The following is a 26,546-nucleotide window of genomic DNA, read 5'->3' on the forward strand; positions in this document are numbered from 1 at the left end:
AATTTTTAGACTTTAGGAAAAAAATTTTAGAGTTTTGGCTTGTTATCTGCAAATACTATGAACACCAAGAAACTAAAATCTGAAGTGATAGAGTCACAAGTATGTGAGAAGAAGGATGCTCACTCTATATCAGGAAATGTGCTTTGTTTTGTTTCTGTTCCCCAGGTTAAGAGCAGGACTGTGTGATCGCTGTGCAGTAACTGAAGAGCATATGCACAAAAAGCAGCAGGAGTTTGAAAACATCCGACAGCAGAACCTTAGGCTTATCACAGAGCTCAGTGAGTTCCCTGTCGAGTTCACCATGTGCTTGAAGCATGATGTCTGCTGATAACATTTGCTTTTTAAACTTTAGGTGTCTTTTATAGATTTAATCTTAGTAGAAAATTGGACACAAAGGTGTTAAATATTATTTACTTTATCCTTTAAATTTTTACCAAGTCTAAGATAATAAGCCTATTTCTGAGTACATCTTATTTGTGTCTTTTATCTTGATTGCAAGATCAGTGCTATTGTGCAAAATCAACTTGCTCTTAGGTAATGATTACTGTTTTTCATATTGTGCGAATTCTATGTAACTGATTAACTGATAATTTTATATAATGCTTGTAGACAAAAGAATATTAAAGAGTGTAGTCTAATTATTCATACTGAGAATAAGAAAAAATTCCACCTGGGTTATTTAATCCAATTCTCAAATATTATATTAGATACTTACCTTGAAGTAAATATAATTATAAAAATAGTATTTTCTAGTGTTCCCAAGGCTCTGGGTTCAGTGGCCAGCACTACAAATAATAACGCTGAAAATTAAAAACATACATATAAGCACATTTGTAAAATCAATCTTTCTTCTTTATCATAACTGTTAATGAATAATTTAAATATGTCCCACTGTAAGTGTACCTGTTGGAATCTGTCTTTACTACATCTTCCTGTCCTTATTTAATTTTTATAAAGCAGAAAAGTTAACTATAGGATGCAGTCTCCACTGGAGGCATCCCCAGGTTCCTGTCAGTGAGTTTGTATGTTACTATGGGTAAGCATTACTAAACTAAGAGAACGAGATCTCAGAAGATATCATAGCAAAATAGCCTCTTCCAATAAAAGTTAATCATATTCTAGAAGTTTGTTAAGTGAGTAGCACCTTATAAACCTGAGTAAACTACCTTCTGAGCAGAATCTGGAACTTAACAAAAAAAAAAGAAATATATGGGCATGAACCTAAAAAATAAATTGGGAAATGTAGTACATGTGGTAAATTTACACAGTGAAGTATCACTCAGCCATTAAAAACATAAAATCATGAAATCCACAAGGAAATAAATGGGACAACAAAATCATCCTGAATGAGGTGTTCCAGGCAGAAAAACAAATCCAATGTATTCACTTGTATGTGTGTATTAGCTGTTAGATCCATAAGAGCTAAGCTACCATCCATAGACCCACAGGATTTAGATACACAGTAAGGGACGGATAGATCTCCCTGGGAAGCAGATAGTTATAGATGGATTGGGGGTGGGGCTAGAACAGGAGGATCAAGTGGAGAGGGGAAGGGAATAAAGGAAGAGGCAGCTAAAATTAAGGGCCATTTGAGGGATACTACGGAAACCTACTTTAGTAGAAGTTTCCTAAAATATAAATATATGAAGGTGATCCAAATGAAATAGTCAAATAATACAGCCCCAACTGGATATCTCGTTACCAAGTGAAGCTTCCACTGTCAGACTTTGGTTACATCTAATTAATTTGTTGATCAATGGACACCCCCAACAACCCAGGCTTTTTGTGAAGACAGTAGGTTGTTCTCCATAAATAGAAAGGCCCCATTCCTGAATACAGTACCTACACAACTCACTGAACATGGAGAAGTTTAGCATCTTTGGAACAGAACGGTATTCTGTACACTAACAAAGGAGAAATAGAAAAACCAACCCAGCCATAAACCTTTGGTGCCCTGCCTCATGCTATGCTGATGTAATGGTGGCACAAAGCTTGTGGGAGTGGCCAGCCAATAACTGACCTGACATAAGGTCCACTCCACCACGTGGAGCCCATACCCAGTACTGCTTGGGTGACCAAGAAACTGACAGCCTAGAGATCAAGGGTATAAAACCAGATACAACTTTTCTAAAAAAAAAAAACAAAAACAAAGATAAACAAAATCTATAGCAGTAAAATGGCTCCTACTGGCAGTCTGCCATTCTCACAGATCGGCTGGCAACAGAAAAGGTCCTCCTGCAGCAGATGGATGGATGGAGAGGCCTACAACCTCTATGCAGAGTGAAAAACCTTGGAAGACTTAGCCCTAAGTGGTTTGTCTCCATCAGATCAGGGCTCAGAGCACCCCATGGAGGAGGGGCAGCAAGAGTATAGAACCAGAGGGGACGGAGGACACCAGGAAAACAGTGCCCTGTAAATCAACAGGATCCATGCACATAAGCGCTCACCGAGACCAAGGCCTGCCTGGGTGTGCAGGAAACAAGAGTCTAGGGCTGAAAGAAGTGACGCCCCTTCACCCCAGCCCTGGGAATCTCACTTAAAAGAACCAGACTTAAAGTATGGGCTGCTTAGACAGCCAACAGGAAGTGATTCACTGGCCCCTTTGGAGGCTCCTGTCTCACAGGGCTATGCCAGGGCTCTCCCCACCCCTGTATTTTTTTTAATGTTTTTTTCTTCCCTCTTTTCATCCTACAGATCCTTTGCATATATATTACGACTTCCAGTTTAGTTTTTGTGGGATTCTGAGGGTGAGATAAGTAGACCTCTGTTTCTTGTGCCTGCTCTTGCACTCCTTTCCTTCTGGTTTGTCCTAAAGAAGTCTGCTTATCCCACAGAAGGCTGTTTTCTAATGAGAGACAGAAAGGAGTTGATCAGGATGGGGGAGGGCTGTAGAGGATATGGGAGAAAGAGAGGAGAGAGAAACTGCTGTCAGGGTATATTATGTGGGGAAAAAATCTATTTTCAATTTTTAAAGAAAGGAAAATAATCTCATTTTACCTGAAGCCAGAGTTATCCCAACACATGTGAAGTCATTCTGCAGAATGACTTTTTTTTTTCATATGCACTAGCAATTTACAGAGGGGAGTCATGGGACAAATGTATAAAATTCAGCCTGAGCTGGACAGATAGCTCAGGGTTGTTTGCTGTACAAACAAGAGACTCTGAAATCATGTGCCCAGAATCCTCTCTATGGCACATGTCTGCAACCTTAGTACTGGGGATGTGCATGGAGGGGACAGAGACTAAGCTATCTTACGCCCACTGGCGTTTATTCTCGTTCTGTTGCATGTTTCTGGGTTGGGGTGCTTCCCCATACGCTGGTTTAAGTTGGGAAGGCCAGGTGTCCAGGCTCACATCCCAACACTGCCTTTCAAGGGGTTGAGACAGGAAGATTTCTGTGGTTGCTGAGACTGCTCTGGCCTGTGTACTGAGTTCCAAATCAGCCTGAAGGACAGAGTGGTACCTTGTCTCAAAAACACAACAAAAAAGAAAAAAGAAACCAAATCCTAATTTCTTGATAAACGTTGGCATTTGAAGAGCCTGACATAATGTTAATATGCTTTTTCCTCCATGCTACTCTGAAGTGAATGAAAAGAGCGCTCTTCAGGAAGAAAACAAAAAGCTTTCTGAGCAACTGCAACAGAAAATGGAGTAAGTATTTCCTCTTAACTGCACAGAAACTCTCCTACTTTTCCTGCTTTTATCGTACTTAGTTGTACAAGCTGAAAGTGTAGTCACAAGTTTCATTTTTTAAAACTATGCAGTGCATTACAGTCACATACAAAATAAGTCATGCAGTTTTGTCTTTTCTATTGTCAATTGTAAGCATCTTAAAATAAGTTAAGTTTTATAATCACATAAGCAGTTGAAAATTATTTAAATGCTTCATATTTACTTAAGATGTTTTGCTTCTTTTTCCAGTGTTCTAGAAGCTTTATAATAAATACTTCCTCTTGCAGAATTCTTTGGCATATGAACAACTTCCCTTCCCTCTTCTTTTTTCTTTCCCTCTCTGTAGAAATAAAAGTAACTTTTTTTCCTGCATTCTCTTTCCTGGTCTTCTGTTCTGTATCATTCCTAATCTACAGAGTATCCCTAATTCTGCCAAGTAGTTTATTATCTAGACTTTACAGATGAGAGAACCAAAGCTCGACAAGGCAAATGACATCTGTATGGTTTCATCACTGGTAAACAGCACGAGCTTTAATCAAACCTAATCTTCTGACTTACTGTACAGCACTGTCTCAAGATGCAAAAAAAAAAAAGTTGTTTGTTTGTTTTCTCTAATGTGGTCTGACAGATTTCAGAGTAGAAATAGGGCTTACTTCATAGTTCCCAATTGTGCTGGCTACTTACACGTCAACTTAACACAGGCTGAGTCATGTGGAAAGCAGAACCCTTGGTTGAAAATGCCCCCAACAGGCCTGAGGGACTTTTTCCTGATTAATGATTGATGTGGGCTCAGCCTATTGCAGGGGATGCCACACTTATGCAGGTAGTCCTCAATCGATCAATCGTAAAAGACAGCAGGCTAAGCAAGCCATAAACAGCAAGCCCAGAAGCAGCATTTACATGGTCTCTGCTTCAGTTCTCACATCCAAGTTCATGCCTCTGGTCCCTGCTTTGACTTCTGTTCATGGTGTGTGACTAGGCTATATAAGCTGAAATAAACCCTTTCCTCCCCGAGGAAATCATGATGGGTTTTTTGTTTGTGTTGTTGTTGTTGTTGTTGTTGTTGTTGTTGTTGTTGTTGTTGTTGTTGTTGTTGTTGTTTGAGACGATTTCTTTGTGTAGTCCTGGCTGTCCTGGAACTAGCTCTGTAACCCAGGCTGACTTCAAACTCAGAGATCCACCTGCCTCTGCCTCCCAATTGCTGGGATTAAAGGCCTGGGCCTCCACGCCTGACCTTCATCTTGTTGCTTTATCACAGCAGTAGAAGCCTAAGTAAGAAACCACTTATGTAGTTATGTTGCTTTTATTTAGAGTTTTTGTTGGCTTTGCTTGGTTAGTATTTAAGTTTTAAAGTGGAGACTTGGGCCTTACTACATTTGTTAGCTAAGTGGCTTTGAAATTGTGATCTCAACCATTTGTGTTACTTACCAGTTAACAAGGACAACGGTCACACTGAATGACGGCTTCCTGTAATTTTTTAAACTTTTGGATTCAGGACTGTACTCATAGTATTACAGATTTTTTTTTTATTGGATAGTTTATTTATTTACATTTCAAATGTTGTTCCCTTTCCCGGTTTCCCCTCTAGAAACCCCCTATCCCATCTTCCCTCTCCTTACTTCTATAAGTGTGCTCCCCCACCCACCTACCCATTCCCACCTCCTCACTCTGGCATTTCCCTACTATGAAGTCTCGAGCCTTCCCAGGACCATGGGCCTCTTCTCCCATTGATGACCAACAAGGCCATCCTCTGCTACATATATGGCTGAAGCCGTGGGTCCCTCCATGTGTACTCTTTTTTTTTTTTTTAATTGGTTTTTTTATTTGTATTTCAAATGTTATTTCCTTTTCCAGTTTCCTGGACATAAGCCATCTCCCTCCCCTTCTTCTATAAGGGTGTGCCCCTCCCCAACTACCCTCCTTCCCACCCCCACCCCCGACATTCCCCTACACTGGGGGGTCCAGCCTTGGCAGGACCAAGGGCTTCTCCTTCCACTGGTGCCCAACAAGGCCATCCTCTGCTACATATGCAACTGGAACCATGGGTCAGTCCATGTATGGTCTCTGGGTAGTGGCTTAGTCCCTGGAAGCTCTGGTTGGTTGGCATTGTTGTTCTTATGGGGTCTCAAGCCCCTTCAGCTCCTTCAATCCTTTCTCTGATTCCTTCAACAGGGGTCCCGTTCTCAGTTCAGTGGTTGGCTGCTAGCATTCACCTCTGTATTTGACATGCTGTGACTGTGCCTCTCAGGAGACAGCTATATCAGGCTCCTGTCAGCATGAACTTCTTGGCTTCATCCATCTTGTCTAGTTTTGGTGGCTGTATATACGTACATATATGTATATGGGCTGTATACCCATGTGGAACAGGCTCTGAGTGGCCGTTCCTTCAGTCTCTGCTCCAAACTTTGCCTCCATATCCCTCCTATGAATATTTTTTTGTTCCCCCTTTTAAGAAGGAGTGAAGCATTCACACATTGGTTGTCCTTCTTCTTGAGCTTCATGTGGTTCGTGGATTGTATCTTGGGTAATTCAAGATTTTGGGCTAATATCTACTTATCAGTGAGTGCATATCATGTGTGTTTTTCTGTAATTGGGTTGCCTCACTCAGGATGATATTTTCTAGTTCAATCTATTTGCCTATGAATTTCATAAGGTCATTGTTTTGATAGCTAAGTAGTATTCCATTGTGTAGATGTACCAGGTTTTCTGTATCCAGTCCTCTGTTGAAGGGCATCTGGGTTCTCTCCAGCTTCTGGCTATTATAAGTAAGGCTGCTATGAACACAGTGGAGCATGTGTCCTTGATGTATGTTGGAGCATTTTTTGGCTATATGCCCAGGAGTGGTATAGCTGGGTCCTCAGGTAGTACTATGTCCAATTTTCTGAGGAACTGCCAGATTGATTGCCAGAGTGGTTGTACCAGCTCGCAATCCCACCAACAATGGAGGAAGGTTCCTCTTTCTCAACATCCTGATCAGCACCTGTTGTCACCTGAGAAAACAGGTCTACAGAAATGCTGACACACAGGCCTACAGGAGGATCAAGCCACTGTCAGACACAGCAAGACAAGCTAACACCAGAGAGAACCTGATGAAAACAGGTCTACAGAAATGCTGACACACAGGCCTACAGGAGGGTCAGGCCACTATCAGAGACAGCAAGACAAGCTAACACCAGAGGCAAGCTCAGGAACCTAAGTAACAGAAACCAACACTACCTGGTGTCATCAAAGCCCAGTTCTCCCACCAAAGCAAATACTGAATATCTAAACACACCGGAAAAACAAGATTTGGATTTAAAAATCACATTTTATGATGACTTTAGAGGACTTTAAGAAGGACATAAATAACTCCCTTAAAGAAATACAGGACAACACAGGTAAACAAGTAGAAGCCCTTAAAGAGGAAACACAAAACTCCCTTAAAGAATTACAGGAAAACACAACCAAACAGGTGAAGGAATTGAACAAAACCATGCAAAATTTAAAAATGGAAATAGAAACAATAAAGAAAGCACAAAGGGAGATAACTCTAGAGATAGAAAAACTAAGGAAAAGATCAGGAGTCATAGATATGAGCATCTCCAACAGAGTACAAGAGAAAATAAAAAAGAATCTCAGAGGCAGGAGATCCCATAGAGTCAAAGATAATGTAAAACTCAAAAAGCTCCTAACCCAAAACATGCAGGAAATCCAGGACTCAATGAGAAGATCAAACCTAAGGATAATAGGTATAGAAGAGAGTGAGGACTCCCAACTCAAAGGCTAATAAATATCTTCAACAAAATCATAGAAGAAAACTTCTGGGCTGTATTCTTAAGGATGTGGAAAGATGTGGCAGGGTTTCAATCAGATTCAGTGGCTATGGCTTCAGGTTTAATGGAACTGTTGTAAACTGCAGGGTTGAGAGAAGATGGTAAGCAGAGCTTAACAGAAGCTGGGACAGAATCCTCATGCGTTGGTCTTTAGACTCAGGACCTTATACTGTAACTTGTCCAGAGTCTATGCTAAATTCCAATCCTAGCTCTTTCACTATGGAAATAAGTTACTTTACTTCTATCTATTTCCCAATTGCAATATGGGAGTAATAGTATAGTATTTCATCCAGCTGTAATAATTAAAGTCATGCACTTAGCATTTTGAATAATTCCTGGAGATGTAAACACACAACAGAAGTTGGTAGTTGGACTGTCAGCATTATCATCCTTGTGTCATTTGCCGAGTCTTATTGGTTCTACTACAACAGTCACGTGAGGATTACAGTTCAAACCACAGGATCTGGCCTGTTCTTTTACAGTGACTGTCTGATTGACATCCCCTTCTTCCTGTTCCAGGCAGTCTTGTATGCTCCTGTTACCTTTCCTGTTTCTCTTATGCTCTGACATTCCAAACATTTCAAGTAATTTGGGTCAAGAATTCTACTAATATTCCCCACTTTATACTAACTTATTTTCATACATCTCTATTCCCTGAGTTTAGGGCATTACATAGGAATAACATTTCTGATATTTTTGTATTTATGTTCTATTGTAGTTACTACATGCTATTTAATAGACATTTTAATAAATATTTACAGAATTCATTTTCTTTTTATCTGTCATTTTGCACTAGAAGTGGTCAACAGGATCAAGTAGCTGAGCTTGAATGTGAGGAAAACATTATTCCAGACTCACCGATAACTTCCTTTTCCTTTTCTGGCATTAACCGCCTACGAAGAAAGGAGAATCTCCATGTCCGATACGTTGAACAAACGCACACTAAATTGGAGCACTCTGCATGTACAAGTGGTAAGGGTCAGAGCTGGGTTTTATAAAGTATTCACTTACTGTTTTTATGTAACCTAGTTTGATGGAAGGAAAATGGACAGTGTTCAGATAATTAAGGATACACTGTGAATTAACTTCTATTCATAAAATGACTAATAAGGTATTTTTTGCTAGCATTATATACAGACGTGAGCAATAGTTAGTCTGAGTATGTGTATGTACCTGAGTATGTATATATGTATGTGTTTGGAACCCATAGAGGTCCAAATAGAGGGTTGAACTCTCTGAACCTGGAATTATAGGAGGTCGTGAGCTGCCTGCCATGTGGGTGCTGGTGGCCTAACCCAGGAACTCTGTAAAAGCAGAAAATGCCTTACTGCTGAGCTATCTCTCCAGCCCTCTGCATAGACTTTCTAATGTATATACTTTATGGAATCTATTTCTTTCCTAGTACCCTTGGCTATCCTAGAACTCACTGTGTAGTCAGGCTAGATTTGAGCTCATAGAAGTCCACCTACCTCCGCCACAGGGCTTGAAGGCTTATGCCATTATGCCAGGCTTAATGCACCCCTTTTGTTTGTTTTATTTTTGCTTTTGTTTTTCTCAAAGATTTTCTGTAGAGCCCAGGTTGTCCTGGAACTTGCTCTATAGACAAGGCTGAACTTGAACTCAGATCTACCTGCCTGTGCCACCTGAGTGCTGGTATTAAAGGCACACCTCACCATGCCTGCTTGTAGAACCTATTTCTAATTCCATTCCAGTTTGCTGTTTTGCCTAAATACTTCAAAAGCTACATTTTCAAATGGTCTTGTACTTGTAGTTTATGTGGCATGATAATGTGATTATTTCTTTTATTGTTCCTTTAAAGTAAATGACAGAGACTTAATTCTTAACCCAAAATATTTGAAACATTTGAGAAAAGGTGGTTTGCTAAATTAGCTCTTTAAAAGTTAGTAGATCTATATAGCTGGAGCGATGGCTTAGCAATTAAAAGCACTGCTGCCCTTTCAGAGAACCCAGGTTTAATTCCCAATATACACATGGCCTCACACAACCATCTTTAACTCCAGAAAATCCAGTGCCCTTTCCTGGTCTCCATAGACACCGGGCACATACATAACACAGACACACGTGCAGACAAAACACCTGTGTGTGTGTGTGTGTGTGTGTAAAGTAAAAGATCAACCCTCACAAACATCACAGACTATTTACAGGGCTGTTGGTTATTCTCCATAATCTGATGGTAAGGTCCTATTTCTGAACGTATAACTTACTTCTTAGGCCACTATCAAAAAGAAATCAAGATGGTGCCCAGCTAGAAACTTCATCCCTATTGACTAGTGTTCATGGTTCTGGAAGGTTTTGCATACTAACAGAGGAGAGAAATGATTGATTTGGCCCTTCTACAACCCTGTGACGTACAACAGACACTTGCCTGCAAAATATACTAATAGTTGCTACAAAGTGTTATTGGAGCAACCAGCCACTTTTTGAGTGGATTTAAGGCCTACTTCATGAGACAGATGCTGTTAAGGTGGCCGAGAGCCTGAAACTAGATGGGTCATGGGCCTAGGAGAAAACCTACTACTGTTCTGCTAAAGGAACACAGCAATAAAGACTCCTAATGACATGCTGCTAAACCCACAGAACAGAGAGCGCTGTTCCGTCCTCGTCAGAGAAGCTCTTGTAGTAGACGGCACCCAGCCCTAAATGGAATGTCCCCATCACGCCAGCCCGTGGAGGCTCTGGGGTATGAGCAAAAGAGGAGGCAGAGATATTGTAGGAGGTAGGGGTGGGAGATGAATGACTCCAGGAAACAAGCAGCTTCCTCCAGACACACACAACAGGATCGACACATAGGAACTCACAGTCTGACAGTGTGCTCAAGACCTGCACAGGTTTAAACCAGACAGCCCAGGAGTAGACAAAACAAAAAGCTGTGTGTGTGTGCTTTTTTTGTGTTTTCAGTTTTGATTTGGAAGTTAAAAATGTTCTTGGTCTTGTCTTTGAGAGTGAGAACATGAGGCTGAATTGGTAGTAAGGATCTGGGAGAAAGTATATGACCAGAGTATATTGTATAAAAATTAATTACTTCTTTATCTGAAAATGTAAAGTTGGCAGTTTCCTTCATTTTATGTGTTTTTATCACCATCTAGTGGAGAACAGCAGAAATGTTTTTAAATCCTTTAATTTGGAACTAAATTAAAATATGTGCTAGTCTTTAAGGTACAGATAGATAGCTATGTGTATAATTTATATCATGGTTAAATTCATCCTTATGAACATCCAGAGAACAACTGCTGTGGTTTTATTAGTAGCTATTTGTATCCATAAAGGCTTATTTTCTAATTGTAAAAAACAAGCATATGACTTTAAAACTTGATTTTAATTTTATTCTTTTTTTTACTTAGAAAGTGAAATACCTAAAAAAAATTTTAAATGACCTAATGACTTAACTAGTGGTAATTTCTTTACCATAGTTACTTATCTTAAAAGTGTCAAGCACTTTTTAATCTTCATGTTATAATTAAAGTATAATTCTGTTCCTTTACCTTATCCTTTGGTTGTCTTTGAACTAAGTATTTAAGCTGTAGAGATTTCCAGTAAAACACATTTTGGTTTTCTTTCAGGACAGATTTTAGAGAAACAGGAGGGGTTGGGGATTTAGCTCAGCGGTAGAGCACTTGCCTAGCAAGCGCAAGGCCCTGGGTTCGGTCCCCAGCTCCGAAAAAAAAAAAGAGAGAGAGAAACAGGAGCCAGTAACATTTTTAGTAAACTTAGTGCCTTGTCCCCAATGAGAAGTGACCGAGCTGTCACTACTGAGGTAACTCAGGTCATAGCAACCAAGCTGTTTCCAGGCCTCTCTCCCACTGTCCTAGCCTATAGCTGGGTTTCTCAGTAGAACTAAAGAATTATGCAAATTATGTCTATAAAATAATGGTGGTTATGCGTTAAAGACAAATTTACATTGACTTACCAGAATAAAGCTAGATAGCATTTTTTATCATTATTTACTGTTTATCCTCTTTCTCCCCCACCTTAGAATTAAGAAAGTTTTCCAAGGGTTCAACTCCTGCACCAGTTAACTCTGAGGAACATGAAATTCTAGTAGCCGACACTTGTGATCAGAGTCATTCTCCACTGTCTAGTAAGTAAACACTGTGGTTATAAGTGTACGGTCGCGGTTATTGCTAGGCAACAAGACCTACAGTCACAGTTAGCCAGTGTTTTAGAGATATGTTTAATATGAGAAAGTAATGTTAAGGCCAATATTAATTCATGTTAATATCTAAACTTATGTGAAATGTTGATGATTAAGTAAGAAAGACTTTTGATTTTTTTCTTTTATCCCTTCATTAAACAAGTATTTAAGGTTCTGCTATGTCAGGCACTGAACAAAGGAAGTATTTGTTCTTTTGGAACTTTTAGTCTGATTATGGGAGGAAGAAAACAAATTTATGTTTGTTTGTATGTATGTTGTAGAGTCAAGTACCTGAAGTCAACAGATGGCAAGGACACACAGTCTTACTAAAGTGACCCTAGAACAGAGGCTAAAAGGAGTGGGTGGCGTCCAGGAGCTGTGTCCGTCCTAGGGAACTCCAGTGTCAGTTGGTCTGTTTGGGGAGCACTATGGAAGTCTGTGAGAGCAGGATGGGTGACAGCAGAGATTTGGGCAGTGGGGGTAATAGAACTGCCCCTTGACAGATGGAAGGGACTCGGAGAAGCTAAAACTCAGAAGTTTGGCTTTGAAAATATTGTCTGAAATTCAAAACAAATGTTCAGATAAAGTTCTTCTTTAGAAGGAAAGGTTTGCGTACTGAGATACGTGTGGAGGTTGTTAACATACTACCTAACACCGTGAGGTAACCAAGCAAGTCAGTGTAGGTGGACAAATCAGTGTAGGTGCACAGGTTTCAGGTACCGAGGCCAGCCTACTTCTGTCATTGTTAAGCAGTGATTTTTTTTCGTTATCTCCGTTTTCAGAGATATTTATTGTCTCTTTCCAGAAATCATTTCACACATTTTCTACCCTAGTTATTGCCCCCATGGAGTTAGTACTATAGAAACACTGTATCTGTTTGTGTACTCTATGTTATTTGTACTTTATATAAAAGGGGAAAGACATGTTAGTCCCCTAAAGCCCCCGCCCCATACACACACAGACATACGCATACACACTGACAGTGTTGCAGCTGTATCTGTTGTGATTTAGAGGTTATTAAAAGGAAGTAGATCTAAGTAGCCAGAAGAAGAACTTCTAGTAGGAAAGGAGGACTAACAATAATGGCCAGCAGGAGACAGGTTACTCCCTCCTCAGCCTCGAGTCATCTGAGGTCTTGCTCCTCATTTCAAACGTCCTCCAGTCTACTAATCCACTGCCTCCTGACTCCCCTACGTGTTCTCTGTGCCCTCTGTACTGTTCTAGCCACCAGCATCTTCAAGACTGCTTTAGGACTTTGTTTCATTCCTTGCCTGTTAGATTTGTTCTTGGCTATGAGGCTGTCAGAGTCAGAATTATCCTTTTACCCAAGTATTTATGTCTGGCCTTTCAAAACTCTTGTCCCTTTTCCTTGGTCCCAGGAGAAATTCTGAACTCTTCAGCATAATCTGACCCCTGACCCCTAGTTAACAGGCGTGAGCTCATATTATGCTTTCATCTTCCACAAGTCGGTGCCTAGCTATTAAATCATACGCAGTTCTCTGAAAAGCCATTTTGTCCCATCTATCTGGGTCCTTAAAGATACCTAAAACCTTGCTTTCTGCCCCCGGTCCTTAAATGGTGGCTTCCCTTTCCCTTCAGCATCGTCATGTTAGGCATCCAGTTGTATAGTTTGTCTTGATTTCCCCGAGCAGATTTAGGGTCCTTATGTATTTAAACCTTTATTATGTTTTTTTTTTTACATGCTTCTGCAAATTCTGTTTGGTTTTTCCCTTAGAAAACAAAAGTTCTGTTTTTTACCTTTTACTATAGCAACGTATAACTGAAGTGTTGTACTAAGTTACTTAAGGAAAAGTAGAAAACTTAGATGAATGAAAAAGTCTCATAATTTGTCTGCTAAAATATCTTAACACATGGCTATTTATAAGAAAGCATTTTGGACCTTTTGAACAGTTTAAAATGTGTCCACTGTCATCTTAAAAATGGTACCTTGATTTTTTTCCTAATCTTTGTGATTTTCATGCATTGATTCTTCTTCTATGTGATTTTTTTATATCTTTTTTAAATTGTCTGTGTTTTTTTTTTCTTCTTTAGAAATATGTGGAACAAGCAGTTACCCCGCTGACAAGTTATCTTCTAACTTAGATGCTGTTGTTGCTGAGACGCTTGGACTTGATGGTCAAGAAGAATCTGTAAGCACTCACTCAGTTTGATAATTATGAATTGTTAATAATTCACATGTCCACTTAAATCTGTTCTTAAAGAGTTGAGGAGGAGCTGGTTATGATGGCACAGGCTGGTGGGATGTGCTGAAGACCCAGGGCTCCCTCTTCGTGAGAATGAGCAGGAAAGAAGTCATTTGAGCCCATCATCATTGGACAAAGGCCTAAAGCAAAACTGTCACTCTCTTTTCAGTGCAGTCAGAGCGACAGACCCTTAGGGTATGAGCTGCTTGAAGCTTAGACAATTTATTTTGCCAGTTCATTTATGCCCCTTCTCCAAAACATGTTTCCTTCCCATATTTATTGTAAGAAAACATCTTTAAGATTGAATTTTCTGGGGTTGGGGATTTAGCTCAGTGGTAGAGTGCTTGCCTAGGAAGCGCAAGGCCCTGGGTTCGGTCCCCAGCTCCGAAAAAAAGAAAAAAAAAAAAAAGATTGAATTTTCTGACAGCCATTAAATTTTCATTTGGTTCGAAAAATGACCTGAATTTTAAGAACCTACCAATTCAGCTAACCATAATCTTTAAAAGTTGGGTCAGAGACTGACTTTCCAATTGTTTTAGTTACTTTAATACTTTCCTATGTCTGTCTTTCCCCTTAATCTTACAACATAAAACATTTGCAGTTCCCAGTCTTAGGTTCTTGGTGTTTGGGGGTTTTGTTCTGTTGTTTGTTTGTTTGTTTGTTTGTTTGTTTTAGATATACATCTACCTGCTGGTTTGTATATGTTCTGGTCAGATGCCTGTGGAGGCTAGAAGAGGTCCTGAGACCTCCCTGAAGCTGGAGCTAGAAGCAGTTGGAGCTGCTTGATATGAGTGCTGGTAGTCAAACTCCAGTCCTCTGCAAGAGCGGCAAGAGCTGCTCAGCCACTAAGTCGTTTCCGGAGGGCAAAATTAGAGAGTTTTCATCTGTTTGTAGTTCTGAGTATTAGAACCCAAGGCTCCACAAATGCTAGGTTAAGTTCTGTTTTGATACAGTTTAAGGACTGGGGATTTAAATTGGTTCAGTGATCAAGCATTTGCATAATGTATGTAAGGCCCTAAGTTTGACCACTGACAGTACGAAAATAAACAAACAAGTGACAGATTTAAAATAGTCTTCCTTTGCTTTTCTCTTAGAAAACTGTCTCACTGTTGAGTTTCTTAAACTTGAGTTAGTTTTTCATTACATTTTGATTTTACACTTTTAAAATTCATCCTGAAGTTATAGTGGGTAATTCTTAGCTTGTGAACATTTGTGTGTGTTTTATAGTCTCTAGTTCCTTACTAGCCATAGATCTAACAAGTTTAGATATGAAATCTATTAGAGGAGAAGCTATCAAAGGATTCTTCTTACAGTCTGATTCACGGTCAACAGCGTCTTTACCGTTCTTGAATGTATCACAGGCACAGGATTTCAGATTTATTGAGCTTGTGCTTTTATGATCGATTCCCAGGTGACTTGTGTGCAATCCTAAGAATTTCCTCTAAAGTTTCCTTTTACATTCACCTGTGTTTTCTACCCTTCATTTTAACGTATTTTGGTATTGAACTATTTCTATGCAGTAGTAAGTTATATAAAGTATTAAAACATTAGCACTTTCTTCTCTTCATATTTTTTTATTGTGATAAAATTTAGATAACAAAATTAGTGGCTTTAAAGCCTACAGTACAGTGATATTTATATACTCACAATATTGTGCAGCTCCATTCTCTGTCTGATTACATAGCTCTTCATTCTGATTCCTTTCACTTCATATATTTTGGGGATTTATTTGCATTGTAGCATTTATCCACTTTAAGCATGCTTTACTATTGAAGGAACCCCAAGGTCCTGTGAGCCCTCTTGGAAATGAGCTCTACCACTGTCTCAAAGAAGATCACAAAAAACAGCCTTTTATGGAATCTGCAATAAGGAACGAAGATAACGTAAGGTAATTTTGAGCATGGATATTTTTGTTTGTTTTATTTTGTTTTGTTTTGTTAGTGTAGCTCCATAAAGCTTACAAGGCTGAGTGTCTCAGCACTGCACTCCCCCAAAGTGGCTGCTGGTGCCCTGTCCATATTCTCCTCCCGCATCATCAAGCATCGTCAAGACCTCCCAGCTTTGCTTTATCCCAGTAAATAAAGTCTTTACACTGTGTCTCCAAACACTAAATGGTGCGAAAGACCCAGCTTATGTAACATTTGTGTGTGGGCCTCTGTGTGTGTGTGTGTGTGTGTGTGTGTGTGCGTACCATGTATTCCCAGGAGGTCATGGCTCAGAAGCTCTCGAGCTGGAGTTGTAAATGTCTGTGAGCCACTGTGTGGGTGCTGGGACTCAACCTGGATGCCCTGCAGCAGTTGTCAGTGCTTCTGACCAGTGAGCTGCCTTCTTCTTGTCGTTTTTCTCAAATATCATAATATTTACTAACAGTACTTATGTTGATAAGGCATGCTTAGGATATGAATTGATCGAAGCTTAGAGGATTTATTTTGCTGTCTTGTTCCTGCCCCTTCTCTCATGCTTTCTCCCCACATCCTGCTTAGTTTAGGTTCATCTGTTAATAACTCATCAAGTAAGTTTTATTCCCATTTCTCTTTTATTTAAATGGACAACAGAAATGTGGCTCCAAGGGTTGAATATCTTGTCTAAGATCGTATAGCTATTGAGAGCGTTTACATTCAGTTCTGCGATGTAGGAATTTTTTCTTGGGATTTCTCATAAGTTTAATAATAGCAAAAGACTCGGAGTCCTCAGTGGGCTCTGGAGTCCTCAGTGGCTCATTTCTACTTTCATCTGCTCTGCTAAATAAGGAGAAAACAACACTGCTTCTTACATTTGTGTTAATCATCTGCCTCTAATGGGTGGATAGCACCTTACTATTCTGTATCAAGAAATGTTTTAATGTACTGTTTTTTAAATTTTTACCCCATTTTCAGTTTTAAGAAATCTTATATATTCTTTGTTTATTTAGGTTTTCAGACTCTGCTTCAAAGGCCCCTCCCCGAGAACTCACTACTCGGGGGTCATCTCCCGTGTTTGGACCTACCTCTACCGTGAAAACTCATTTGGGTTTGAAAACAAGTTTCTCCCCTTCACTCTTAGACAGTGGGAAAAAAAACCTTCTGAGCACAGCTCCCTTTAGCAGCATTTCTGTTTCTAGATCAGAGAAAGTTAGATCCAAATCAGAGGATAATGCCCTTTTCACACAACAAAGTGCTGGGTCTGAGGTAAAGGTCATCAGCCAGTCATTTCCTAGTAAGCAGATTCTTACAAGTAAAAACGTTAGTGACTCTGTCGACGAGCAGGGTGGTGCTGATCACATGAAAGATGCTGTTAGTGATAAACACCTGGTGCCTTTGAAATCACTGGGAGGCAAAGCGTCCAAAAGGAAGAGGACTGAGGAAGAGGGTGAGCACGCAGTACACTGCCCGCAGACCTGTTTTGATAAGGAAAATGCCCTTCCTTTTCCAATGGAGAATCAGTTCCCTGTGAATGGAGACCATGTGATGGATAAACCTCTGGACCTGTCAGATCGGTTTGCAGCTAATCAGCGTCAAGAGAAGAACCACGGGGATGAAACTTGCAAACACAAACTTAAGCAAGTGACTATTTATGAGGCTCTGAAGCCCGTTCCCAAGGGCTCCTCCTCAGGCCGCAAGGCCTTGAGTGGGGCCTGCACACTAGCCCAAGACTCTGCAGAGACATACTGCTTACAGCAGCGCACCCTCCAGTGCTCTAGTAAATTCTCTCCAGACCATAACACTCAATTACAGATAAAAGAAGAAAATCCTGTTTTCAAAACACCTCCACGTTCACAGGAAAGTTTGGAGACAGAGAATCTTTTTGGTGATGTGAAGGTTTGTGTTAAATGTTCAGACATTTTGATTAACACTGTTTGTGATTTCATTTAGGTGCTAATAATTATCTCTATTTAGGGTATTGGGTCTCTTGTGCCAATAAAAGTAAAAGGCAGATCAGCCCATGGAGGATGTGAGCTTGCATCAGTTCTTCAGTTAAACCCCTGCAGAGTTGCTAAGACAAAGTCTCTGCCCAGCAACCACGGTGCGTGCATTGCGAACAGCATCTCTCCTCTTTAGCTGGGTGCAGTTACAGTCTCTTTGCACACATCTGTGTTTATCCTCACAGGTTTCATCTCACCTTGGAGGTTTCTGCTCTTACGCTTTTTCAAAAATCATTTTAAATACATTGATATATATTTTTAGATGGTTGTGGACTTACTTATGTAGTTATTTCTTACTTCCTTTGCAAAAGCTTTTAAAAAATATTTTAACTATTCATTTGGGATTTTTGTTTGTTTTTCGTGTTTTAGTTTTCAGAGGGAGTTTAGTTTGTTTTTTAGAGGGAGACAATATTAGGGATTGAGCCCAGGGCTTCACCCATGCTAGTTAAGCCACTTGCCACTAAGCTGCACCGCAGTCCTAAACTGTGCGATGTTTAAAGTGGTTCTTCGTTCAGAACTTGCTCTTCGCCCCTTACATAGCCTTCCCTTTCTTTGCATTGAAATGTTTATCTGTAAGCCTATACAAGTTAATAAGTTTCTAACTTGTTTAACTCTTATAATTGCATGTATGTGCACACACCCCATTGCTGTGCATGTGTACATATGTGTGTGTGTGCACATCTGTACAGGTACACATGAAGGTGTGTGTGCCTGGAGCTCTCTGTGGACTAACTGCCAGCAGGCCCCAGGGATTCGTTTGTCCTCTGTCTCTACTGTGCCTGGACTTTTTGACTACATGGACTGCACTGTCCGCTTGCGGTTAGCATCATCTTGCTTCATGTTCTTAATCTACAGTTCATGGTTGTCGAGTGTTTTCTACTATAGTACATTACAATCCAAACACTTCTACAGTTCTAACTTCTAAACACTCACTTTACTGAAATACAGGTCACTTGCTCTCGTGTTCAGCCCAGCGGTTTGGTATACTCACCGAGCTGTACAGCAGTCTGAAACAGTCTCGAGTTTATCATCTTCAGTGCTTTTTTCTTCCTTTGCAACACTAGCTATCACTGGTCTCATAATGATCATTGGCCACTTGAGCTGTCTGGTGACAGTAGGTCTGCCTACTCTGACCTGGGTATTTATTTATTTTATTTTTTGAGGTTTTTAAAATATTATGTATATGACTGTTGCACCGTGTGAGTGCCAGATGCAGAAGTGAGTGTCAGGTCCCCTGGAACTGAAGGTATAGATAGTTGTGAGGCACCATATAGATGCTAGGAAACAAAGCCAAGGCCTCTACAGAGCAGCGGGTGCTTCTGCAGCTGAGCCTCTCTCTGCTCCTGGGGACATCCATATTTTAGTTTGTGCTCTGGGAATTCTTTATATATCCTAGATGTCCTGCATCAGATAGGTGATTTGCAGAACATCTTCCATTCTGTGGGTCCCCTAACGTTTTAAAGCAAAAAATGGGTTTTTAATTTGTGCTTCTTTCCCTACCCCACCCTCCTTTTCCCAAGATATGTCATTTGAAAATATCCAGTGGAGTGTAGATCCGGGAGCAGACCTTTCTCAATATAAAATGGATGTTACTGTGATAGATACAAAGGTAAGTCTGAAAACTAGAACTAAAGCCCATCTGTTTCTTAGTCTAGTGAATTATCAGGCTCTCCTTGTAATACTTTTTTACACATTTCATTTATTGTGCATGTGATTGCGTCTATACATTAGTGCGTACCATGTGCATCATACATGTAGATGTCAGACCATAACCCTCAGGTTCTCTCCTCTACCATGTGAGTCCCGAGGAGCAAACCCAGGTTGCCAAGCTCATTGACAGGTACATTTATCCAGAGTTATCTTGTTAGCTCAGGATAGGGACTTCTTAGCACTTGCATGTATTCTCTCAGGAAACAGAAATAATAATACCTTTTCTTCTAGCACAATGCTAATCTTGAAAGACTAATAATACTTTCTGATTTTTAAAGGCCGTTGATATAAAACATTAGTTGTCTTTTTTTCCAAAGATTTCTTTACTTTATGCATGTGAGTACACTGTTGCTGTCTTTAGACACACCAGAAGAGGGCATCATATCTCATTACAGATGGCTGCGAGCCACCATGTGGTTGCTGGGAGTTGAACTCAGGACCTCTGGAAAGAGCAGTCAGTGCTCTTAACCTCTGAGCCATCTCTCCCACTCCCAATGTTGTCTTTTTAAATAACAAAAATATTAGTTGTATATTCCAACTGATTTTATTTTTATCGGAAAGCATCCGTCAGATGTCCTCAGTTATTTCTGATAGGATCTCATTGTACAACCCAGACTCCTGCTTCAGCCCCAGCCCTGGAATTATAGGTGTGTACCACCATTCATTCCATCATATGTCTTGATTACCTTTCATTTTTTTAGATTTCGAATTTATCTATTTTTTTATATGTATGAGTTTTGCCCGATAGTGAAAAGGTCAGAAGAGTCATATCCCTGGAATCAGAGTTACAAATTGTTGTGAGTGACCATATGAGTGCTGGAAATTGAACCTGGGTCTTCTGCAAAAGCAGCTAGGACTTTCAACTACTAATCCATCCCTCCAGCCACCTTGATTAGCTTTTAAAAAAGAAGAAAAAGTGCTATCAAGACATTTATTTTTTTTCCAGTTGACTTTTTAAAAATGCACTGTGTGTGTGTGTGTGTGTGTGTGTGTGTGTGTGTGTGTATCTGTCTGTCTGTGTTTGAGATAGGGTCTCACTATGTAGTTCTGCTATCCTGGAATTCAATATGTAGACCAGGCTGACCTTGAACTCATGAAACCCACCTCTGCTTCATGAGTACTGGGATTGAAGGTGTGTATCGTTACTCCCAGCTATGGTAGAGGGGCGTGGGGAGGGGTTATTTGGTTTGTTGTTGTTTGTTTGATTGTTTGTTTTTACTTTAAATTGTATTAGAAATGTGTTTGCTCTATGTTCAGGTTCCATATAGTTTGTGAAATTCTCCTACTCTATTAGGAAATAATATAGTTTATTAAAGTTACACATAGCTGTGGAAAAATCAAATTTGATTTTCAAGTTACTTTTCTTGAGCATTAAAGTTCATTACTGCCAGGCAGACTAGAGAAGGTAGGTGAAGCATGAAGGACTTGAGTGGTGACTAAGTCTCATTTCCTTGGCCTTGCTTCTTCTCTGATTGACACAAACTGTTTATGTACTGAGGCTAAAATGTTCTCCTGGCAAGAAAACCTGAATCTCTGTTCCTGAGATACAAAGTAGCTTAATGCTTTAAAGTAGTAAGGTGCTGGGCGGTGGCTCACACTTTTAACTCCCGCACTCAGGAGACAGAGGCAGGCAGAGCTCTGCGAGTTTGAGGCCAGCCTGGTCTACAGAGTGAGTTCCAGGACAGCCAGGGTTACACAGAGAATCCCTGTCTTGAAAAAATAAAACAGTGAAACTTTTTAAGAGTTTTTAACCCTTTTTGTTGTCAGAAGCAGACATAAGACTATGAGGAATGAATAATTGCTAAACTTGGATTTTTAAAATACTTAGGACAGCAGTCACTCACGACTGGGAGGAGAGACAGTGGACATGGACTGTACATTGGTCAGTGAAACCATGCTTTTAAAAATGAAGAAACAAGAACAAAGAGAGAAAAGTCCAAGTAAGATTTGCTTTGATTTTGGTCACTTTAATCAAATGTGGAATGAGATGTATAGTTACATCATTACAGTGATAAGTGCAATAACTTTCTAAACTAGATGTGGGGCTTTTTCCTCCATATAGTATATTCTACTCACACTTTCCCTCCCCAACTCATCCCAGGTCCTCCCCACCTCCTTACCACCCAATTTAGTGCCTTCTCTTTCTATCTAAAAAACAAACGAAGAAACCACAAAAAACAAAATATACAAGCAATAGACCAATAAGACAAAAATTGCCCAAACAAAGTTATATGAGATTTTAAAAAAGTCTACAAAAATGCCATTGGTTTTTTTTTTTTTTATGTTGACTGACTACAACTGGGCATGGGGACTACCCCAAGATGTGGTTTATGTACCCAGTGAGACTCCAGTAGAGAAAACTAGTTTTTCCTTTGCAAGTGGTTGTCAATTGCAGATAGCTTCTTGGTTATGTATGGGAGCCTTTGTGCACCTTCCCTTCAGTGCTGAGACCTCATCTGGCTTGAACCTGTGCAGGCAGCTTCTATACCTGCTGCAACTGCCTCTGTAGGTCATATGTGCATTGGTCCCGGAGTGTCTGAGAGACTCTTTTTGGAGTCATCCATTGACTCTGGCTTTTATAATCTTTCTACCTCCTCCTCCACATAGATCTCTGATCGCTGAGGAGAGGGTTTGATGGTGATGTCTCACTTAGGACTGAGTGTTCCAAAGCCTCTGTACTCTGCACATTGTCTACTGTAGGCCTCTGTGTTAACTCCCATCTACTGCAAGAGGGAGCTGCTGTGATGATGGGTAGACAAGGCCAGACGTGAACATAGCAAAACGTAGTGAAGAGCCATTTTATTGCTTACAACTTCAGTATTGGTTTCTCCTTAGGCACATGGCCTATCCAGACTCTCGATTACCCTAGCAGTGTTGGGCCTGGGTTCCATCTCATGGACGGGCCTTACGTCTTATCAGAACAGGGATGGTTCTACCCACAATGTTTATGGCAGCATATCTTGAAGGTCACAGGGTTTGTAGCTGGGTTGATGATTGCCTTTTTCCTCTGATAGCTTGCAGACTACCTTCCATTACCATGAACTGGTAGGGGTGAAGCCTCTAGTTAAGTGCCTGCTAGGCTTCCCCATGTGTGTTGACATACATAAGTATCATATTTTTTTACTTACAGCCATAGGGCCTTACCATCAGTTTGTGGAGAGCCACCAATAGCCTTGGCAACAGCCTGAGATATTTGGGGGTTTCCATGGAGCCTCTTTGTCCAACAACTCAACTGGATGTAATCCATTCTTGGCACTGGAGATTTCATTTAAAATGTCTATTTGGGCAGTGTCTCTCCCATTATTTGGTGACTCCATTTAGATACTTTTCGTGTATTATAAATTTTAAAAACCTTTACAGTAACAAGTTTCCATACAATCCCTTAGCCATAATAATTTTTATCTCAGGATTTATTTCACTTCAGGGGTCCACAAGATCTACCCAGTAGCCAGTTGGTAAACAAAGTTTTATTGGAACATGGCTTTGTTTGTTGAATGCATTACCTGTGATTGCTCTGTGCAAGACTACCGTTGGCTAAGTGGTAGAGAATTTATGGCTCCATGAACCTAAAATATTTCCTGTCTAATTTTTTTAGAAAAATGTTTACTTATCTCTGGTTTAGACTATTTTTAGTATATAGTGCAAAGGTGAATCTCAAGAGCCTTTTTAGAATTATAATTATTTTCTGATGCAATTTGATAAGATGGGAATCGGTAGAGAATAATAGATTTATAAATTATAACTAAGAAAAGAAGTTAATCTGTTACATTCTGTCTCTACCAAAAACAGGACTTAGTCAAATCAGGAGCATCTACCCCTTAGTCAGAATTCGTTAATTCTTTGCTAAAACCTTGATTTTTTTAAAAGACAAGGCGACTAGGCCTGGTGGGCACTAACCCTAGCAGCATGTCTACATACAGAGGCACGTAACATGAAGAGTTGTCACACTTCACTAGGCCTGCCTGTGAAGACAGGCAGTACTAAAATCAAAGGGAAGTGTGAGGACGTCCATCCGGGTTTACATTTTACATAGTTGTCTACAGCCTGTCCCCCTCAGGCTAAAAAATCTAAAACGTCCATTCATGTTTTCCTTAAGTTTTTTTTTTTTTTTGTTTTTTTTTGTTTTTTTTTGTTTTTTTTTTTTTTGGTTCTTTTTTTTTTGGAGCTGGGGACCGAACCCAGGGCCTTGCGCTTCCTAGGCAAGCGCTCTACCACTGAGCTAAATCCCCAACCCCAAGTTTATTTTTTTAATATGTGTTTTACCTGCACATGTGTATGTGTATCACATGTGTGCGTGGTCTCTATGAAGATCAGATTGTATTAGCTCCCCTGAAAGAGGAATTACAAATGGTTATGAACTACCATGTGGTGCTGGGAAACGAGCCTGGATCTGCTGCAGGAGTAGCCATGGCTTCTTTGAATGAAATTCTGTCTTACTACCCTAAATGCAGTGAGAACATTTCAATAGTCTTTTAAGTTATTGGTCTTTAATAACCAATAGCAAATCATACGACCAAGCAGATGGCTGTCATCAACATCAGATTGCAAGAACAATATTTGTAATGCTATAGCATTTGAAGCCATATTTGAAGTAGAAAAAAATGGGGAGGAGGCCTCTGCATAATTAAAGTAAACCTCTTTAATCCAGAAGCGAGATCCACCGACTCTCAACTACTGCTAATATCTTTGTACCCCTACTGCATTAGACCTACGAGGTGCAATGATAGAAATATCAGAAAGTGTGTGTATCTTTGTACAAGTACTTCACACTCGGAAGTTAGACCAACCACAAGTAAGTTAGCACCTTAGCCCTCTGGTTCACTAACGGCTGTGCAAAGTATTTTGGAGAGTGTATGTATTATATCACCCGCCATATCACTAAAAGGCCTTTGTACCTTGGCAAAAAAAGAAAAAAAGAAAAAGAAAAAGAACACAATTATGTAGCCATCCAGTAAATGTCAAAGAAAAATGACATCGTAGGTAATGCTCTAGAACTGGAATAAATGGAACAGGAACACCTGCTCCATGGGGTTTACATTTTAGTGGGAAAGAATGAGTGAATATATAATTTGATAATGATGAATGTAAATATTGAAATAAATCAAGATAAGAGTGATAGAGATTTCTGGATTGAGAATTAAGGGCAGGTTACACTAAGCAGTCTTTGTTGGCTCTGGTCTATCATATTTGATAGGCAATTTTCTTAAATTGGAACTTTTTAAATTGACTGTATAATGGGTAATGTAGTTAATATGTGAAATTCAGCATTTTGATGTAGTAAATAGTATGTGAATTCTTTATTTCTATCCATTTTAAATCACCAAAACAGCAATTTTTTTCAAAGGAGTAAATTTTTGCTGCTTCATTAGAAAAATAGTAAAATTTTATAGAGTTTAATGTCTGCTATTTATACACTTGTTTTATTTAGCATTTTCATCATATATTATAGTATATCTTCCAGTCCTCACAGTTTCCTTGATAAGAATTCTTTTGATCTCTGTGAATTATATATGATGAGAGCTGATAAAATAGGAAAGACGTCAGCATTTGTAAGAGATCCACTTATATGAAGTAACAAAAACTAGGTTTCTTGTCATAGGACAACACTTGAGTCATCACATAAACCTCTGTAAATGAACGGTAACTACTAGGACTTAGGAGCTTATTATTACCTCGTGTGCCTCTTGTGAGAATTAAGCCCCATTGAAAGAATCTTGACTTAAAGGTCTCTAAATACTTAGTTATATGTTTTATAGTATGTTACCCAATTTGAGTCACTAAGTTTTACTCTTCTAACTTTACATCTTAGAATCATCTTTTTAGCACATGGCTGCCTCCAGCTCACTCCATGCTCAGTAAAACACTCTTTACACCTAGATCTGGTCTATACTGTAGTGTGTGTGTGTGTGTGTGTGTGTGTGTGTGTGTGTGTGTGTGTGTGTGTGTGTGTGTGTTTTAAGTATCTTTAAACACTCCATTACACGTATTAAGGTGTGTCGTCCATTCTTGGCAAAGTGTCATAACACTAATGATCTTAGAATTAGAATCACTCTGACATGTGTATCTATAAGCATCTCAACTCTCTTGGAGGTATAATCTACACTTCACATGTAAAAGCCTCTCTCGTTGTTTTACGGTGGTTACTGTTAATGCATTTCATACTGGACTATGTAGAAGGCCAATGCTTGCTTGCTGCTTAGCTGATGCTCTTTCGTGTAGATGGAGACATAAAAATGAATGATAGCTTGGAAGATATGTTTGATCGGACAACACATGAAGAATATGAATCCTGCTTGGCAGATAACTTCTCCCAGGTACCAGATGAGGAAGAATTGTCTGATACCACAAAGAAACCTAACAGTAAGTCTTTTCTCTCTTTAATTGTATATTTTCTGTTAGACCAAGTTCACTAAATCATCAGACAAGTTAATAGAGGATTGATTAGAAATATTACAAAAGTTTCATATTTCTTATATAAATTCCTTTTTTGGTTATTAAAAAGAATTATGTGTATGTATGTTTTGCCTCTGTGTGTGTGTGTACACCATGCATGTTGCTTGTGCCCATGGATGCCAGAAGATAGCATTGGACCTCCTGAGACTGGAATTACAGGAGGTTGTGAGTCACCATGTGGGTGCTGGGAATCAAACCCGGTCCTCTGGAAAAGCAGCCAGTGCTTTGAAATAATTTCAGACTAATGGAAGAAGTTTAAAAAAAGTTCAGAGTATTCACCTATACCTCTTTATGATCACCTCTTCATGCAGACATTTTACACAACTGAAATATTTATTAGAACTAAGAAATTAATCTTGGTTTGGTGGTATAAATTTATGTATAAAGAAGTTTACAGAGGTTGGGGATTTAGCTCAGCGGTAGAGCGCTTGCCTACCGAGGGCAAGGCCCTGGGTCTGTCCCCAGCTTTGAAAAAAAAAAAAAAAAGTTTACATATTGTCTTAGGGTTTTACTACTGTGAACAGACACCATGACCAATGCAACTCTTATAAAGAACAGCATTTAATTGGGGCTGGCTTACAGGTTCAGAGGTTCACTCCATTATTGTCAAGGCAGGAGCCTGGCAGCATCTAGACAGGCAT

The 26,546-nt window shown here is 39.7% G+C and overlaps 1 protein-coding gene across 6 annotated transcripts in view; it reads left to right on the forward strand.

Moving 5' to 3' along the window:
- Window positions 1–26,546, forward strand: part of Rbbp8 (RB binding protein 8, endonuclease) — a 65,456-nt gene that overhangs the window by 27,597 nt on the left and 11,313 nt on the right. For 3 of the 6 annotated variants that reach the window (XM_039096753.2, XM_039096747.2, NM_001134417.1), the window contains exons 5-15: window positions 166–278; window positions 3,585–3,651; window positions 8,281–8,456; window positions 11,479–11,583; window positions 13,690–13,787; window positions 15,617–15,729; window positions 16,753–17,638; window positions 17,717–17,843; window positions 19,263–19,351; window positions 21,281–21,392; window positions 25,672–25,812. In XM_039096753.2, coding sequence (XP_038952681.1) covers window positions 166–278; window positions 3,585–3,651; window positions 8,281–8,456; window positions 11,479–11,583; window positions 13,690–13,787; window positions 15,617–15,729; window positions 16,753–17,638; window positions 17,717–17,843; window positions 19,263–19,351; window positions 21,281–21,392; window positions 25,672–25,812 — 2,027 coding nt within the window. The remainder of the gene's footprint in view (window positions 1–165; window positions 279–3,584; window positions 3,652–8,280; window positions 8,457–11,478; window positions 11,584–13,689; window positions 13,788–15,616; window positions 15,730–16,752; window positions 17,639–17,716; window positions 17,844–19,262; window positions 19,352–21,280; window positions 21,393–25,671; window positions 25,813–26,546) is intronic. The other 3 variants (XM_063277268.1, XM_039096748.2, XM_039096752.2) reach the window with 2 other exon arrangements.

Source organism: Rattus norvegicus, chromosome 18, assembly GCF_036323735.1.
Source record: "Rattus norvegicus strain BN/NHsdMcwi chromosome 18, GRCr8, whole genome shotgun sequence".
In the NCBI taxonomy this organism is placed as follows: Eukaryota; Metazoa; Chordata; class Mammalia; order Rodentia; family Muridae; genus Rattus; species Rattus norvegicus.